At 38.8% G+C, this 16,147-nt stretch overlaps 1 protein-coding gene across 1 annotated transcript; it reads left to right on the forward strand.

Moving 5' to 3' along the window:
- The first annotated feature begins 12,278 nt into the window (after positions 1-12,278).
- LOC129765966 (uncharacterized) lies at positions 12,279-15,692 on the forward strand. Its single transcript, XM_055766424.1, has one exon. It carries the CDS (start codon positions 12,279-12,281, stop codon positions 15,690-15,692), a length of 3,414 nt encoding a protein of 1,137 aa, XP_055622399.1.
- Positions 15,693-16,147: the final 455 nt, after the last annotated feature.

Raw genomic sequence — 16,147 nt, forward strand, 5'->3', positions numbered from 1 at the left:
AATCTCTAATAGGTATACATGAAACATCGGTAGATTTAGTGTTAAAAAGTAATTGGTTATCTGAGGACTGCGGCCATCTTGGATTTGGATTTTTCATGATCTACTACGTTCTAATGGCACTTTCATTTGATATCCATATCCATAAAAAAAAATTTCAGATAATTTCAGAAAAATCGGGGAAAATTGAGTGTTTGTCAGGATACCAACAAACGTGTCAGAAAGTCTGGGCAATCCTGAAAAATCAGGAAGGATGGCATCTCTGGTCATGAAGAAACAAAATGCGACATACATTCTGCCAAATATAGGAAATTTATGTTTTTAAAGAAAATGCTTTATTTGCCATTGAAATTTATATCAAAATAGGCCACTTCTGATGCATCTTCTTCTGTATGAGCTAGGAATCATTAATTGAATCTATTGTAGTGACTTTTCCCAAAGAACAATCCAGTCATCGAAACACTGTTCATAGCTGTAACCAGGAATTGTCTTCAGTTCACTCCACGAAGTGGTGCGTTTTTATGTCTTCAATGCTGTCAAACGGGATCCCATGAAGCTGTAAATGGAGTTCCAGAAATAAGAAAAAGTCACACAAATGTCTCGGCGCCAGCAATTATGCGTTGGATGAAAGTGGGATGAGAATTTGATCGTTCAAACATGTCTTCAGCCACTTGACAGTGAAGATTTTTTTGAAGAAAATTGAACTATTTTGGTACTAATCGTGCTGAGACATCTCTCATGCTCAAAACATCAACCAATAAGATGAATATTCTCGTGTGAAATATTTAATTCACGGGCTAGCATAGTGATTTTCAACCGGTGGGGAATTCCCCCCTAGTGAGGAATTTGATCATTTAAAGGGGAGAATTGTGCAAGGGAATATTGCACATTTACTTTGCTTTGAAGATAACAATGATTAGCAAAAATTGCCACGAAAACATTATTGGATACGCTAAAATTTGCGATCCTCGGCAAACATTCCCAAGTCTGAAACGTAATATTCAATTGAGAAACTTCTCAATTGTTGAAAGACTTTCGTCGGTGAGTTATGATGAAACAGACGACGAAACAGTACAGGAGATCATAAAAAGGAAATCATTTGTCAAGACTTTTACAAAAAGTTAAAATTTAAACATATTTTCTTTATATCAAAGAACAAATTCGGACATAGTTTGAAATGCATTCCGGCTGGCAGTTACGAAAGTTTCGGATCAATTTCAGAACAAACTCATCGATCTACAAATGGTCAATTCTTATCCTGATATGCGAAATAAACGTTACGAACAGGGTTGCCAATAATATTTTAATAAAACTGGAAGATTGGTCTTAAAAAAACTGGGAGAAAACTGGATCCTGTAAAATCGTTTTATTTTAAAAAGATCGGTGTTGGCTCATCAAAAATGCTTTCCAAAGCTTGGAAAATATATATTTTTTTTAAGTTTCGTGTAATATTTATATGTAGTTCTTGAAAAGGCGAAATAAACCATTAATTAGTCATATAATTCGAGCAGATCAAAATAACGTTTTCATCAACTCGAACATTACTGTAAAACAATATTTGAAGATCTTTTGATCCAGAATCACTAAAAATGCGTATGGATGAAAGAAAATCGTTGCAAAACTGCTCGATAATGTGATTGATTCAAGTGCATGGGGATACGGTTCCTGGTTATAGAGAACTACATCGAATCATACCTCTAACCTTTTTCTTCTAAGGCGACATTTTGACATTTCTGTAGTGTTTCTTTTGACCAATTTCGCACTCACGAAAAACGAAGAAAAAAATCAATATATTAATGCCCGTAGCGGAAAATACTGGAATATATTATTCCATCACTAAAATGAGCACTTCCAATATCAAAACAACAATGCTCAAGTATTACTTTGATATTGAAATTATCAAATTTTGGTATTGAAAATCAATTTCTCTCCAACTTTTTGGTTTTATTCTTTGGACTTTTACTTTTTGTATCAGATTTGCTCAAACAAAATTTTGGTATTAAGATTAAAAGGAGGTATCCTCAAGAATTTCCTCCTCCTTACCGAATATTTTTGAAAAAATATACAGTCTGTCAAATATATACTGGGAATTTGTAATTTCAAATCTTCCCGCTGATCTTTTTTCATTTTTTAAGTTGGTACTGCTGCCAGTGGTCTTTATGTCAATTTTGAGCATGATCTGTCATTTAGTTTGTTTACACCGTCATTAGGAACAAATTTTACCTTTTTGTTTTTGCTCTGCAATTTCCGGTATAAATAATTCTATTGGTCAATGATATCACGGAAAATTTTGTGTTGCAAACAAAATTTCTTATGTCAAAACGTTGAAAATTATGCAGAATACATTTGGTGACTCAACTATGTCGAAAAGACGACCGAGAAGAGATGGACGATTTTCCACGCCAAGGACGACCATCCTCCTTTGCAACTGAAGAAAACATCGACAAGATAGAAGGAATGATGCTCGGAAATAGTCAGTTAAGTTTGAAAGTGCGAGCTTTGGAATGAAATATCTCGTCATATTTTGGTTAATGTTTTGGGCATGAGAAAAGTCGCAGCACGACTAGTGTCAAAAAAGCTTAATTTTCATCAAAAGTTTTATCGCAATCAAGTGGCTGAAGACATTTTTGAACGATCACATTGTAATACCACGTTCATCCAACGCATAATTACTGGCGATATGGTCCGTGTCACTATTACTTACTCAAATTACAGCTTCGTGGGATTGTTGTTTTGTTTTGAAGGTAATATAAATTTAGATGACAAATGAATTATTTTATTTAAAAACACAAATTCCCGTTATATATTTCACAGAATGTACATGTTATTACGAACATGTACAACATGTTATTTTGAGAGTTTAGATAAAACTTAATATAATGCTATTCAGAACTTAATCTTTTGAGTGACCAAGAGAAACAAATATCTTTTTGAAATAAACGGAAGCAAGGTCCAATAGAGCACAATGACTCTATGATTTTCTGAACTCATTCGGAGGACTTATAACATCTAATGTTTATATTAATACAAAGCCAGTATACAACGAGGGCTCAATGAACTATTTTGGGTAAGATTTCTTGCTATGTACATAACACCAGTTGTGGTCGAAAAGGTAGTTCAAAAAGAACTGCGCGCGAACCATTATGAGTTCAGAAGTGTTAGCAGGAAATAACATTGAATGAAGAAAGATCAATCTAAGGTAAATATACTTTGGATCTATCGAACGATAAATGTCAAAAAACAAAATTCGTCAGGGTGTAGGAAGGGTGAAGGAGGGATAATATTTATACAATGTGAATTCATTTTACATAAAATCGGTAAAACTGAAAACCATATATAAAAAAACTGGATAAAACTGACAAGTTATGTAAATCTGAATTACCTACAATGCTGCTGATGGGAACAAAACACCGTAACAGAGTGACATGAGGTGTACATTTCGACAACGTTCTCAAGAATTACGATTTTGGCGGAAATCGTTCAGGTGCAGGCGCCATACTGACTTTCCAAACTTTATATACATTTTTGTAGTCAGATACAAGTATAAAATCAAATTTGTTGCGAATATAACTTGAACACCTTTTGTATTCTTCCATTACTTTCTGATATACTACAGATTTTCTTGCAAAATACTGATAGGAGTTAAGCACTGGAATTAATTTTCGTAAAAGGGAAATTGAGCAAAAAAGGTTGAAAACCACTGGGCTAGCACTTTGAAACTTAAATAACGGCTTCCGAGCACCATTCCTTTTATTTTATCGATGTTTTCTTCAGATTATCCTCCTTGACGTAGGAAATCGTTTATCTATTCTCGGTTGTCATTGAATGCTTTACATCATCCAAACACCCGCGTTTTCGACATAGTTAAGTCACTGAATGTAATGTAATAAAAAATTGAATAAATTTTTTCAGCTCTCTGCCTTTTTAAAACCCAAAAAAAGCTTAATATCACCCTGAGCGATTGGAAATGGAAACAAAACAAACTCGGAACGTCTACAAATATAACTCTAACAAAAATTGAACTGATTGAATCCACGTAAAATGATTCGCAGAACGGTCGATTCTGATTATGTTTTCTTATTTTGTAGTGCAATTTGTAGTTTCTCCGAGTGACGTAGTCACGGATATGCAACGCGGTCATAAGACTACGCTCAATTGGCCTTGCCATTATTGCAATTTCTCCGAAGGCTCATTTCATTTGTGACTTCCTGAGACAAGGACAACGCTGAGATGAATTTCGTGCCAAATTGGCTCAGCACGATTGTTGGGAGGGAACATTGCCTATAGCAATTTTGTAAATCAGCCTTCCACCGATTCCACTTTTTCCAACGTGCACTTCACAATGACCGAAATTATGAATATTTTTAGAGCATATTTTAGAAACACCACTGTTGTGTGTCTATCGCCAGAAGCATCCTGCACCGCATTCGCTTCCATCGTCTCAACACGAATTTCATCTCCATTCAGCATCTCGGGAACTATTTTGATATTATAATACAAACAGCACGGCGCCCCACGCCACTTCCGAAAGAAGGCAACAACAACTACAACAACAACAAAAAACCCTAGTCCTTGGCCTTGCCTTCCGGAGAACACAGAACAAGACGAGGATCATCTCCGGCCTCGGCCTCGCCAGGACCGACAGCAGATGTGAAGCAGGAACGAGGGTCAAGAGAGAATCGCAAATCTTTCCTTTGAATCCGCTGATTATTATGAGTTGGCTTCCGTCTCCAATCAATTTCTTCTTCCCCGGAGGGTGAAAATCCTTGGAACGACGCCCGAACAATATAGATATTATTGAGCGACCGCAGGGAGGAACGGACAGCCCCCTCGTCGTTGCCTTTTTGTCATACAAATCAAATGAAGAACATACGCTCCGGAGAAGACGCTCGCGCCGGGATGCACAATCTGTAAATCGGGAAACAGGAGGAAACCTGATTATCATCTGAAATTATTCGGTTTATCGGGGCAAAATAAATTTGGGATTTATTTGTGCCGCCTGAATGCTGAATGACTTCGAATCACGGGGACATTATTTGTGTCCTCACAGGAAACGCGTCAATGGATCGTCAATTTGTGGAACGTTTGGCGGGGACTTTTTTTTTTGTTGTCCCCTGTGGGTTTTCTTGTGCGAATCATGAATCGAGCGGAACTTTATTGCGGGTTCATAATGGGTCATTTAGAGGGCCTTGTTGTGTTGCCCCACGGGTTGAATCATACCGAAATGGCACATTTACTGCCATTGTTTGGCTTATCGTGGGGTTATCATTTTTGTTGGTCGGCTAGCGCTCGGTTGATAGATGTTGCCGGTCGACGTATAATGAGAGGAGAATTTAAAGACATTAAAGCAAATTCAACCGAATTAATGGTACTATTTTATTTACTGAAGTATTGTTTATTTATTTCTAACTTACTGGGAAATAGGTTTCACCTAACAACTTTTTTTGTTTGTTTGTCATGAGTTAGAACAAATTGAGACCACAAAGCTGATAAACGAATTATAAACCAGGGCTGTGGAGTCGGAGAAAAATTTCCCCACTCTGACTCTGACTCCGACTAACCACAATTATTAGTACCGACTCCGACTCCTCCCAACTATAATTTTAAAAAATCAGAAAGAAAATATGAAAATGATAGAAATGAGGATAGTTCATATTGGGTTGTCCGGAAGGTTCATGCCGATTTTTACAGAGTTGTAGTGTTCTATGACTAACTATTTCACGTTTTTCTACATTTTGATTTCCAAGACGTATATATTCGGTACATTTGGTTTATGCTGACCATAGAGTTGAAGTTTTTTTTTTGTTATTGAGGATCTTTTGATCATTCATATTTTTTCCTAAAAACCTCCAGCATCATTATAGTGAATGAAAGAGGAATCAACATTGATAATTTCTTTGAATTGCACGTCCATACGTTGGAATAAATTTTTACTCATCAACTGAACAAAGCATAGCAACAGTTAAAATTGTGGATTTTTTAAAAATTTGTTGTTATTTGATTCGATAATAGGTATATTTATTATTATTTCACCATTAAAGTTGATTCTACTTTGAATCTGGCGATCAAATGCTATAAAACAACATTTTATTATATTGACTTTGAATTCAAAAAGCTTCTCTTGAATAGTAAGAACTTTGCGGCTATTCGTACTGTTGTAATGTTGTTCCACAAACCTAATCTCGTTATTATTTCTAAAATTCGTCCGATATTCTGGTTTCAGGAAATTATCTAGCCATATTTTGAAAATCCTCGAAACATTTGTGTGTTTGGATTTTCACTTATTCACTTGTTCGGTATTTGTGGATTTGCAACGATCATGCATATTGATGAAAAGTCAGGTACAGCTTAGAATCAGGAGAATTCAATTTTATGTAAGCATCATACATGTGCGGACCGGAGAGCTATTATTCATTCCGTTCCGGTCATCCGTTCTCATTTTCAACTAAGAAACCTTGGACGGGAATCCTAGCATATTTTTCACGGATAGTTTTCATTCTGATAAAGTAAAAAGTACAAAAATCAGGGTCAGTTTTGAAAAATCAGGCAAAATTGAGTGTTTGTTATGGTGGGTTTCGACTAGTGATATATTCATGTGAAGAAATATGATGAGATTTATAGAAATCGCATCAACCGTTTACACTAGCGCGAACCTTTATAATGAATATATTCATATTTTCGATGAATTTATTCACCTGAAGTAGAACTGTCTTAAATTTTAGTGATTTCTCATCAGTGAGGAATTCACCAGCGTTTACATATGCCTGAATTTATTCTATTCATAGTAGTCTTGTCTACATCTATTTTCGCGTAAATGGCTATAGATGGATTTATAGCTATAAATATCTCTAATGAAAACGTGCCATTAGGATATCAGACACCTCTGAACATGAAGGTAATACACAAAATTAACAAATAAATTTCTTTATCATTTAATAAAATTTTGTTTATTGAGCTAAATATTTTGATATGATTTTTGGGTCCTTTAACACGTTGAGTGCCATGTCAGTCATCGGTGAGTGACACCGAACTTTCCGTTCAGGCCGTGTTAGTCACCGGTGACTGACAGTATAAAATATTATAATAAAGGTAAAACTAGATTTTTTTTCCAAAAAGCTTTAATGATTTTTATTAACACGTTGAGTGCCACGTCAGTTATCGGTGACTGGCACCGGCTTTCCGTTCAGATCGTGACTGACACCGAGCTTTCCGTTCAGATTATAATAAAGGTAAAAATAGAACTTTTTTCCAGAAAGAACGTTGAAAGTGAAATTGCGATTGTATATATTCGAGTCCGACCTGTATAGAGGAAGTGGGAGAATAGTGGTCACCTTAAGGAATATGCCTATTTCCAGTGCCCACATACCGATTTAATTCCCGTTTCTGGAAGAGTATTATAGTTCAACTCATTGTTCTTCAAGATAGCAAACGGCTTTTACTATAAAAATTCAAAATAGTACAATTTTCATCATACGAAAAAAAAAGGTTGAAAAATAGAACTTTTTTTTGCTTGGTGGTTAAGTGGGGGCAAAGTGGTCACCCGTCCATATCAAGCTAAATGGGATAGATTTATGTGTTTTTTTCGTCCAAATTTGTTCAAATCATATTTGTTATAGTAGGTACATGCATGAAATATGCTAGGTGAATAGAGTGATACACGGTCGCCATGATACAGGATTATGATACACGGTCGCCATGATACATGCCTGCTCGTTAGGCATGTAACGTTTTCGGATTTCGGATTTAAAAAGACATGCACTAGTTGATGTCTGACACAAGAATGTATTTGTCTTACCAACTAACTTACGAGCTAGGTTCACATGACCGTATGTTTTCTTTACCTGTGTACATTTGGATGTTTTATTTTTGCCTGTTTGTTATTGTTGCTTATGGCTTTAGAACAAGCGTCGAGCGGGGCGGTATGTTATTGTTGTTAGTTGTTCGAGGTCGTGCGGCTGGAACGGCTGGCATCATAATTAGCGTTCAGTCGGGGTTACGTAATTAGTCAGTTTGGGGGATTTCCGTAAGGAAATCCCAATAGTTGCTGACTAACAAAGCGGAAAAGTGTTAGGTGGAGATTATGTATATGTTGTTAGATATGGTGTGCGGAAAGTGGTTATGGGAAATAAGTGAGAATGCGGAATTGAGGATGAAGAAAAAATGAGGGTCAGGATGTTTTGTGTTAAATTGGAATTAGGGTTAATTAGTATGCTACAAGAGTCTCAATTTAAATTTTCTCTTGCATACAAAAGCGTAGTAAGAAACACATAAAGATCCGCATAATGAGGCTTGGTTTAGTTGGAGTAGCATATTTATTCAGGGTCAAAGCCACAAAAGGATCTTCTTCAAGAGCAGAATGTGATGAGGCATATCAGCTTTAGTAAACAGAACATTGTAAGTTGTTATTCAACTATGACCACCTTCTATGTCTATGCTAATTAATCGCTGATATTGAACAAAATATCTGTTTACCTCTCCTAGAATATGTGAACAGTCGACCAAACTGATGATTTATCCAACATATTAAATTGAATAAACTAAATTTCACGAGAAATTCCTTAGATACCATGCGCACAGAATTACGGCCGAATGGTTATCGAGAGAGTCATTTCTGTTTTTATTTGTGACATGCGACAGCTCTACTGAAGTACAGAGTGACTCAAAAGTCATTAAATTCTTCAAACATAAGGTGACTATCAATACGGCATCTATAGTCAATAGTTATACTACCAAACAAGCAGGTGACCACTTTGCCCCCCATGACCAATTTGCCCCCAGTACCCCTAATGATTTTTCATCTTTTCGTTATTGTTTTGTTAACACCAGATGGACCAATCAGAAAAGCCCGTCAGGCCGCAGGTTGAGTATAGCTGATCTAGACGATGATGGACGAAATTAATTTAATATTCTCAAAGAAATTTTATCGTCTCTAACCTCAGACGCATCGGAAAACGCAATTGGAGCCGTGATATCACAGCAATTCCAGGACGGCGAACGACCGATTACATTTATTTCTCGGAGCAAACCATAGATCACAGATCATCTCCTCATATTTACTATATCACCCAAAAACAATAATACTAAGCTAAAACGATGGAATTGGAAGGAATCCAATGTAGTAGCTGACGAAGCAGCAAACTGCTATCGATCACGAATTTCACTAAAATTTCAAGTTTTCTTAAAAATCACGATGTTTAGATCTTTCGAAGAATTGTTAACACAAGCCAAAGCCCAGGTAAGTCTGAATAGTACTCATATTATCTATATGTAAAAAATTCCATAAGTATCAACTAAAACAATCGAATATGACCACATTGACTCGATAATGAAGTCAATGAAACGCATTTTACTAAACAAAAAGTATATTATTAGAAGTCAAACAAATGTTTATGAATTGAACCAGCCTTACGAAGAGCAAGATGACTATTTCTAATGTGATAGTTCTCAACTAGAACATGCAAATGAATGCATAGGGGAGGTGGGGGTAAAACGGACATGTTAAGAAGAACTTGTTTGGGCTTTGCCGATGATCTAGTCATAATGGTACGAGGCAAATTTGACGACGTGTTATCGAGTAGAATGCAGATGACCTTAAACATCACACAATCTTGGTGTATCACAGAAGGTCTGAGCATAAATCCCTCAAAACATCAATTATTCCGTTCACCAAAAAGAAAAAAAAACTGCATCTGCAATCTCTACATCTTGGGGGAGAGGGAATAAAAAGCAGCGCTTCAGTGAAATATCTAGGTGTAATCTTAGATGCTAAATTAAACTGGAACGCGCACTTAGATTCAATAATCAGCAAGGCCAACTCAGCTCTATGGGCATGCTCTAAAATAATAGGAAGAACATGGGGCCTTAAACCAAAAAATGGTTATGTGGGTTTACACTGCAATTGTGCGGCCTAGGATAACCTATGCCTCCCTTGTATGGTGGCCAAAGACTAAGGAGACTGTAGCTACAAAAAAGCTAAACAAACTCCAACGACTAGCATGCGTTGCAATTAATGGAACAATGCGAAGTACACCCTCAAAGGCATTGGAGGCTATCCTTCACCTGATACCTTTGAACCAATATGTTCAGCTAGAGGCTAAAAAAGCGCTCTAAAGCTTAAAAGATGGAAAAAATACTAGACGGGGACAAAACTGGTCACTTGAGCATCCTGAATCTTTCACCCATTGGACCAGCCTCAGAGATGAACAATGATTGGATAGATCCTAGGACCAATTATTACATTCCATACAGAGTGATCGAACATTCTCGCTCAGTATGGGATGAAGGTGGCCCCAACGTTCGTAATGGTTCAATCATGTTCTACACTGATGGGTGTATGGTCCCAAAACAAACATCTTTGTGGCTATGGCAAACTGGCCAACAGTTTTTCAGGCAGAAATAGCTGCAATAATAGAATGTCTAAATGTCTGCCTCAAAAAAAAGTATAGACATACTAACATCTGCGTATTCTCTGACAGTCAAACGGCACTTAGAGCTCTAAATGCCTTCAAGTGCTCTTCAAGAATTGTCTGGGAATGCATTCCCCTTTTACGGCAATTAAGTCAGATAAGTTCGGTACAACTGTACTGGATTCCTGGCCTTTGCGGTATAGAGGGCAACGAGCGAGCAGATGAACTTGCCAGAAACGGCTCAAACTCACAATTCACTGGTCCAGAACCATTCTGTGGGCTTTCTGACTGTGTGTTGAAAAGTGAGTTGAAGAAATGGGAAGACCGGGAAGTAACCGCCAATTGGATGGCTGCAAAACTTAAACAGGCGAAAAAAATTATTACGCCAAGTATTAAAATTACTCAACAGCTGCTTAGCCTTAATAAGAAAGACTTAAGCACATTCACTGGTCTTGTAACAGGACACTACCCGAGTAAATACCATCTTAAGAACATAGGTTTAGCACAAGATGATATTTGTCGCTTTTGTAATGCCGAAAGCGAAACCTCCGAACATTTGCTCTGTAACTGCGGAGCTCTAATAAGACGCAGACTTCAACTTCTTGATAAAGCTATTCTGAAGCCCAAAGAAATTTGTTCTGCGTCGCCGATCAGGGTTATAAATGTTATCAAACAGATTATTCCTGGTTGGCACCTATCTCGCTATAGCTTTAAGTCATCCTTCATCAATAAGTAGTAGATAAGCTTGAAGTGTAGTATAAAAAAGGGGTATACCACAATATTTCAAAATAACGGACGCAGTGTTTCACACCCAACAGGGGAAAAAAAGAACTTCAATTATATCTTTGGAAACTCATGTTTCCCAAATCTTTATTGCAGTTTCTTGCAATTCAATATACTGTTTTTCTACCTAATCGGCCAAATATTTCACAAAAATGTGTTGTTCAATGTTTTTACTGAAATTAAAACAGACCGAAAAGTACAACTTTTCTTTTTCGATGCGGATAATATGGATATATAGTGGGGTTAATATGGACAAGTTTGTAATACATGAACCGATGCTTTTGCATGCTTTTGGATCCAGTCAGCTTCTAAACAGTCCACATTCGGCGATTTGATTTCCATTTATAGACTTTTCATAGTTCATCTTACTCCCACTGGCAACTGTCCGTTTTACCCCACCAGTACAATTATTTCAATAATTTAAATTTTTCCACTCAAAATGAATTTACTTTTCCGTACATACCTGTCAGATTTTAATTGAGCATCCCTAATTGCTGAAGAACAACTCTCGCACATTCCAACAATACCTCTGAAATGTTATTGGACTAGTACTCATTTGGATGTGCGAGGGACCGGTCCTTCATTCCGTTTAATCGAATCACTGAATAAAGTTCGTTGAAATTAAACGTGGCGGTTATTAATTATTCGCGATCCGAAATCGTGGGTGGTCAAGTGTGGTTTGCTGGGAAACTATCTCGGGGTTTCGACAAAAATTGGGGGCTCGTCCGGGAATCACAAACCACATGACCCATCGTGAGGGCGTGTGCCTGAAAAATCTTGAAGGTTACTTTGAACGAGAAAAGAACCTGTATTATAATCGAAACTACTAGCTAGTTCGAGCGATTAACATTAGTGACTATAATTAGAGTGATAGTGGTGTAGTAAGCTATTACAGTTTGTAAGCTACAATCTACTATAGTGCGAAACGGACGATAACGTGTTTCCGACGAAGACAAAGAGTCTATTATCAGTCGGTATCAGAGGACTCACACAAAAGCAAAGTTTGGACTAACTATTATCTGTGAACAACGTACGATTTCTACAGCAATCGTTTCTGCTTACGTCGGTTTCAAGTCACTACTACCAACCAACATGCATCCTCTCAGTTTCAACAACCCTCCGCCTCCTCCTCACCCTGTACCGCCACCGCAAGAAAACCTAATCGATCCAAATTTCACGTACGCACGACTGGTCGATCAATTGAATTTTTCCAACATGACCCTCGCGAACATTTCCCATCAATTGAACGATATGCGGCTTGAAATGAACGTCCTTAGAACGGAGAATGATAAACTAAACAGTGTAATCAACGACATGCGCGCACATACACCGCAAGGGTCCAGTACACCTCATCGTGGTGGTGAAGTGAATGATGCAGATGCTGCAGAGAAGGCAAGATTGACGGTATCTGAAGTTGAATCTGCATTCAATGAGTTTTGTGGAACGGACTATTACCCGATACGCAAATGGATTGCGGATTTCGAAGAGATGGCGGATTCCTTAGGACTGTCTGAATTACGGAAGTATGTGGTTGCGAAGCGGAAGCTAATCGGAATAGCTAGATCGTCGCTCAATACTGTCCGTCATGTCACGAGTTGGGCAGCACTGAAAGGGTTTTTGATTGGTGAATTCGACCGGCATGAAAATAGTGCCACTGTACACGAGAAAGTACGGAATCGGAGGAAAAGTGCAGTAGAAAGTGTTTTTGAATATTATCTGGTCATGACGGAGCTTGGCGCAAAAGCAAACTTGGATGCTGAAGCTATCATCACCCATGTCGTGAATGGGATCAACGACAGCGGAGCCGACAAAACAGTGTTGTATGGTGCAAAGACGATCGACGAGTTCAAGGAGCAGCTTAGAGTGTACCAAAATATCAAGGACAGCAAACAGTCCAGCGGCTCTGGGCAGATGTCAGAGCGATATCAGCAAACTGTGTCACCACGGAAGCAGAGTAGTGTTCAATATCGTTCAAATGGAAATACGCTCGGAAGCAGAATGCCTGTCTGTTTCGGATGCCAGGAGCCAGGGCACATAATGAGAAATTGCCCGAGGAAGCTCAAAAAGTCGGTGAAGCTCTGCAGCTCAACTGCGGTTGTGGAGAAGGGAACTTTCCTAACGGTTATTATTGATTCGGTCCCGAAAGAAGTGCTTTTCGACTGTGGGGCAGGCGTATCATTGATCAGAAACGATCTGCAGGAGAAGCTAGGATTAGCGGTAAACGAAAACGAAAAACAGGACTTGCACACGCTGAGTGGCCGTATCAGAACTTTAGGAGTCACGTCGCTGGAAACACAAATAGAGGATCGTGTAATGATGCTGAGTTTCAGTGTATTGCCGGTGAAGGATTTGAAAATGGAGATGCTGTTGGGGCGGAACTTGCTTGTCAACGGAGATGTAACAGTTTCTACTAGTGGCTCAAGGTTCATCCCAAAAGTTGTGAATTTTGTGTACAGCATCGGAGTCATGGATGAGCCACTGGAAGACCCAGTGAACCACATTTGTAACGCCAATATTCGAGATGCAGTTAGGACACTCATAGCCGGGTACAAACCACGGAAACCAAATAAAACGGAAGTGAAATTGAAAATATTCCTGAAGGATGAGATATCAATTCAGCAGCTACCTCGACGATTAGCGCCGTTGGAAAAGGAGATCGTACAGAAGGAGATTTCCAAGTGGTTGGAGGAAGGGGTAATCCAACCTAGCTCCTCTGAATTTAGCAGTCCGATTGTTCTGTCACATAAAAAGGACGGCACCAGAAGATTATGCGTTGATTATCGGCGTCTTAACAAGGTCATCATTCGCGACCATTTTCCACTTCCGTTAATTGAGGACGTTATAGATGAACTGCAAGGAGCAAGGATTTTCACAACCCTGGATTTAGAAAATGGATTTTTCCACGTTCCAGTAGATGAAGATAGCCGGAAGTATACAGCTTTCGTCACACCCTCTGGTCAATACGAGTTTTTGGCAACGTCGTTTGGATTGAGTACATCACCGACCGTGTTCCAACGGTATATAAACAACATCTTTCGAGGGTTGATCGAGAAGCAGGTCGTGATAGTTTACATCGACGATTTACTGATTCCAACGAAGAACGAGAAGGAAGCGTTGGAGAAACTAAAAATGGTGCTTGAAGTAGCGGAACGTCACGGCCTAAGAATCAAATGGCAGAATTGTCAGTTCCTGAAACGGAAGATCGAATATCTGGGATACGAAATTGAAGAAGCGGAGATAAGGCCAACGAAGGACAAAATAGCAGCTGTGAAGAACTTCCCCGATCCTAAAAATTTCAAGGAGATACAACGGTTTCTAGGTTTGACTGGATTTTTCCGGAAGTTTGTGGAGAATTATTCAGTTAAGGCAAAGCCACTCACGGATTTGCTGAAAAAGGATGCAGATTTCGTATTCGGGCAAGAGCAGAAGGCGGCAGTTGAGCAGTTGAAGCAGGCGCTGTGTTCCCGATCAACCTTAACACTATATCATCCACAAGCAACTACAGAACTTCACACGGATGCCAATAAGGCGGGATACGGAGAAATTTTGTTACAGAAGAGACCGGACGATGAAAAATTCCATCCGATCTACTATTTTAGCAGGAAGACTTCTTCAGCGGAGGAAAACTACCCAAGTTACGAGCTGGAGGTTCTTGCAGTCGTCGCGGCGTTGAAAAAGTTTAGGGTTTATCTGCTGGGAATCCCATTCAAAATTATCACCGATTGTTCTGCCTTTAAGATGACGATGGAGAAAAAAGACATTGCACCGAGAATCGCTGGCTGGGCGCTTCTTCTGGAGGAATATGATTACGTCATCGAACATCGTCCAGGAGCTCGAATGAAGCATGTTGACGCACTGAGTCGTGCACCAGCGGTTCACTTGCTGCGGAATAACGTGGTTGACCAAGTGAAGATGAATCAGCAAGCGGATGAAAAGCTAGGAGCAATCATGAAGGTGTTGGAGACCGGTGACTATGGCGACTACTCCCTGGATCACGGGGTTCTATACAGGCAGCATGGTGGCGGAAAACTCCTGGTAATACCGGCAGCGATGCAGAACTTGCCGTTATCAACGTATCATGTTGACCATCTTGGTCCATTAGTAGCCTCCAAAAAGCAGTATCGCTATATTTTCACGGTTGTGGATGCATTCACAAAATTTGTATGGATTTACCCAGTAAAATCTACAACTGCGGAGGAAATCCTGCAGAAGTTGGAGATCCAGAAAGCTACTTTTAGGAATCCAGCGAGAATAATTTCCGATCGAGGAGCAGCATTTACGTCAAAAGCGTTCCAGAAATATTGCGAAGCAGAAGGAATTGAGCACCTGCTAACAACGACTGGTGTTCCTAGAGGGAATGGACAGGTGGAGAAGATCAACGGAATCATCGTTCCTGCACTGACGAAGTTGTCGATTGATGACGTCGACAAGCAAAAATTAGCTGTTGTTCCAGCGTCATCCGGGCCGGACGACGGTCAGTCTGGCCGAATGTCAGATTTAAATTGAGCATCCCTAATTGCTGAAGAACAACTCTCGCACATTCCAACAATACCTCTGAAATGTTATTGGACTAGTACTCATTTGGATGTGCGAGGGACCGGTCCTTCATTCCGTTTAATCGAATCACTAAATGAAGTGCGTTGAAATTAAACGTGGCAGTTATTAATTATTCGTGATCTGAAATCGTGGGTGGTCAAGTGTGGTTTGCTGGGAAACTATCTCGGGGTTTCGACATACCTAATATCGCTTCTCTGTTAACTCACAAACCGAAATATAATCATCAGCGAATTGAATTTTGATATGAAACCACTCAAAATGCTTAATATCGAAGCAGCAAAAATTACATCCATTAAGCGGAATCATGTATGATTTTCGGTTTTTGTTACCCTTTTCCACTTTTGATCAGTATTCATTGCCATAGGGTGGCTTAAAGATTATAGAATAACATGTAGAAGGTGTTC

Source organism: Toxorhynchites rutilus, chromosome 2, assembly GCF_029784135.1.
Source record: "Toxorhynchites rutilus septentrionalis strain SRP chromosome 2, ASM2978413v1, whole genome shotgun sequence".
In the NCBI taxonomy this organism is placed as follows: Eukaryota; Metazoa; Arthropoda; class Insecta; order Diptera; family Culicidae; genus Toxorhynchites; species Toxorhynchites rutilus.

Coding starts and splice junctions, on each gene's coding strand:
- LOC129765966 (XM_055766424.1), top strand. CDS start 12,279: ATGCATCCTCTCAGTTTCAACAACCCTCCGCCTCCTCCTCACCCTGTA.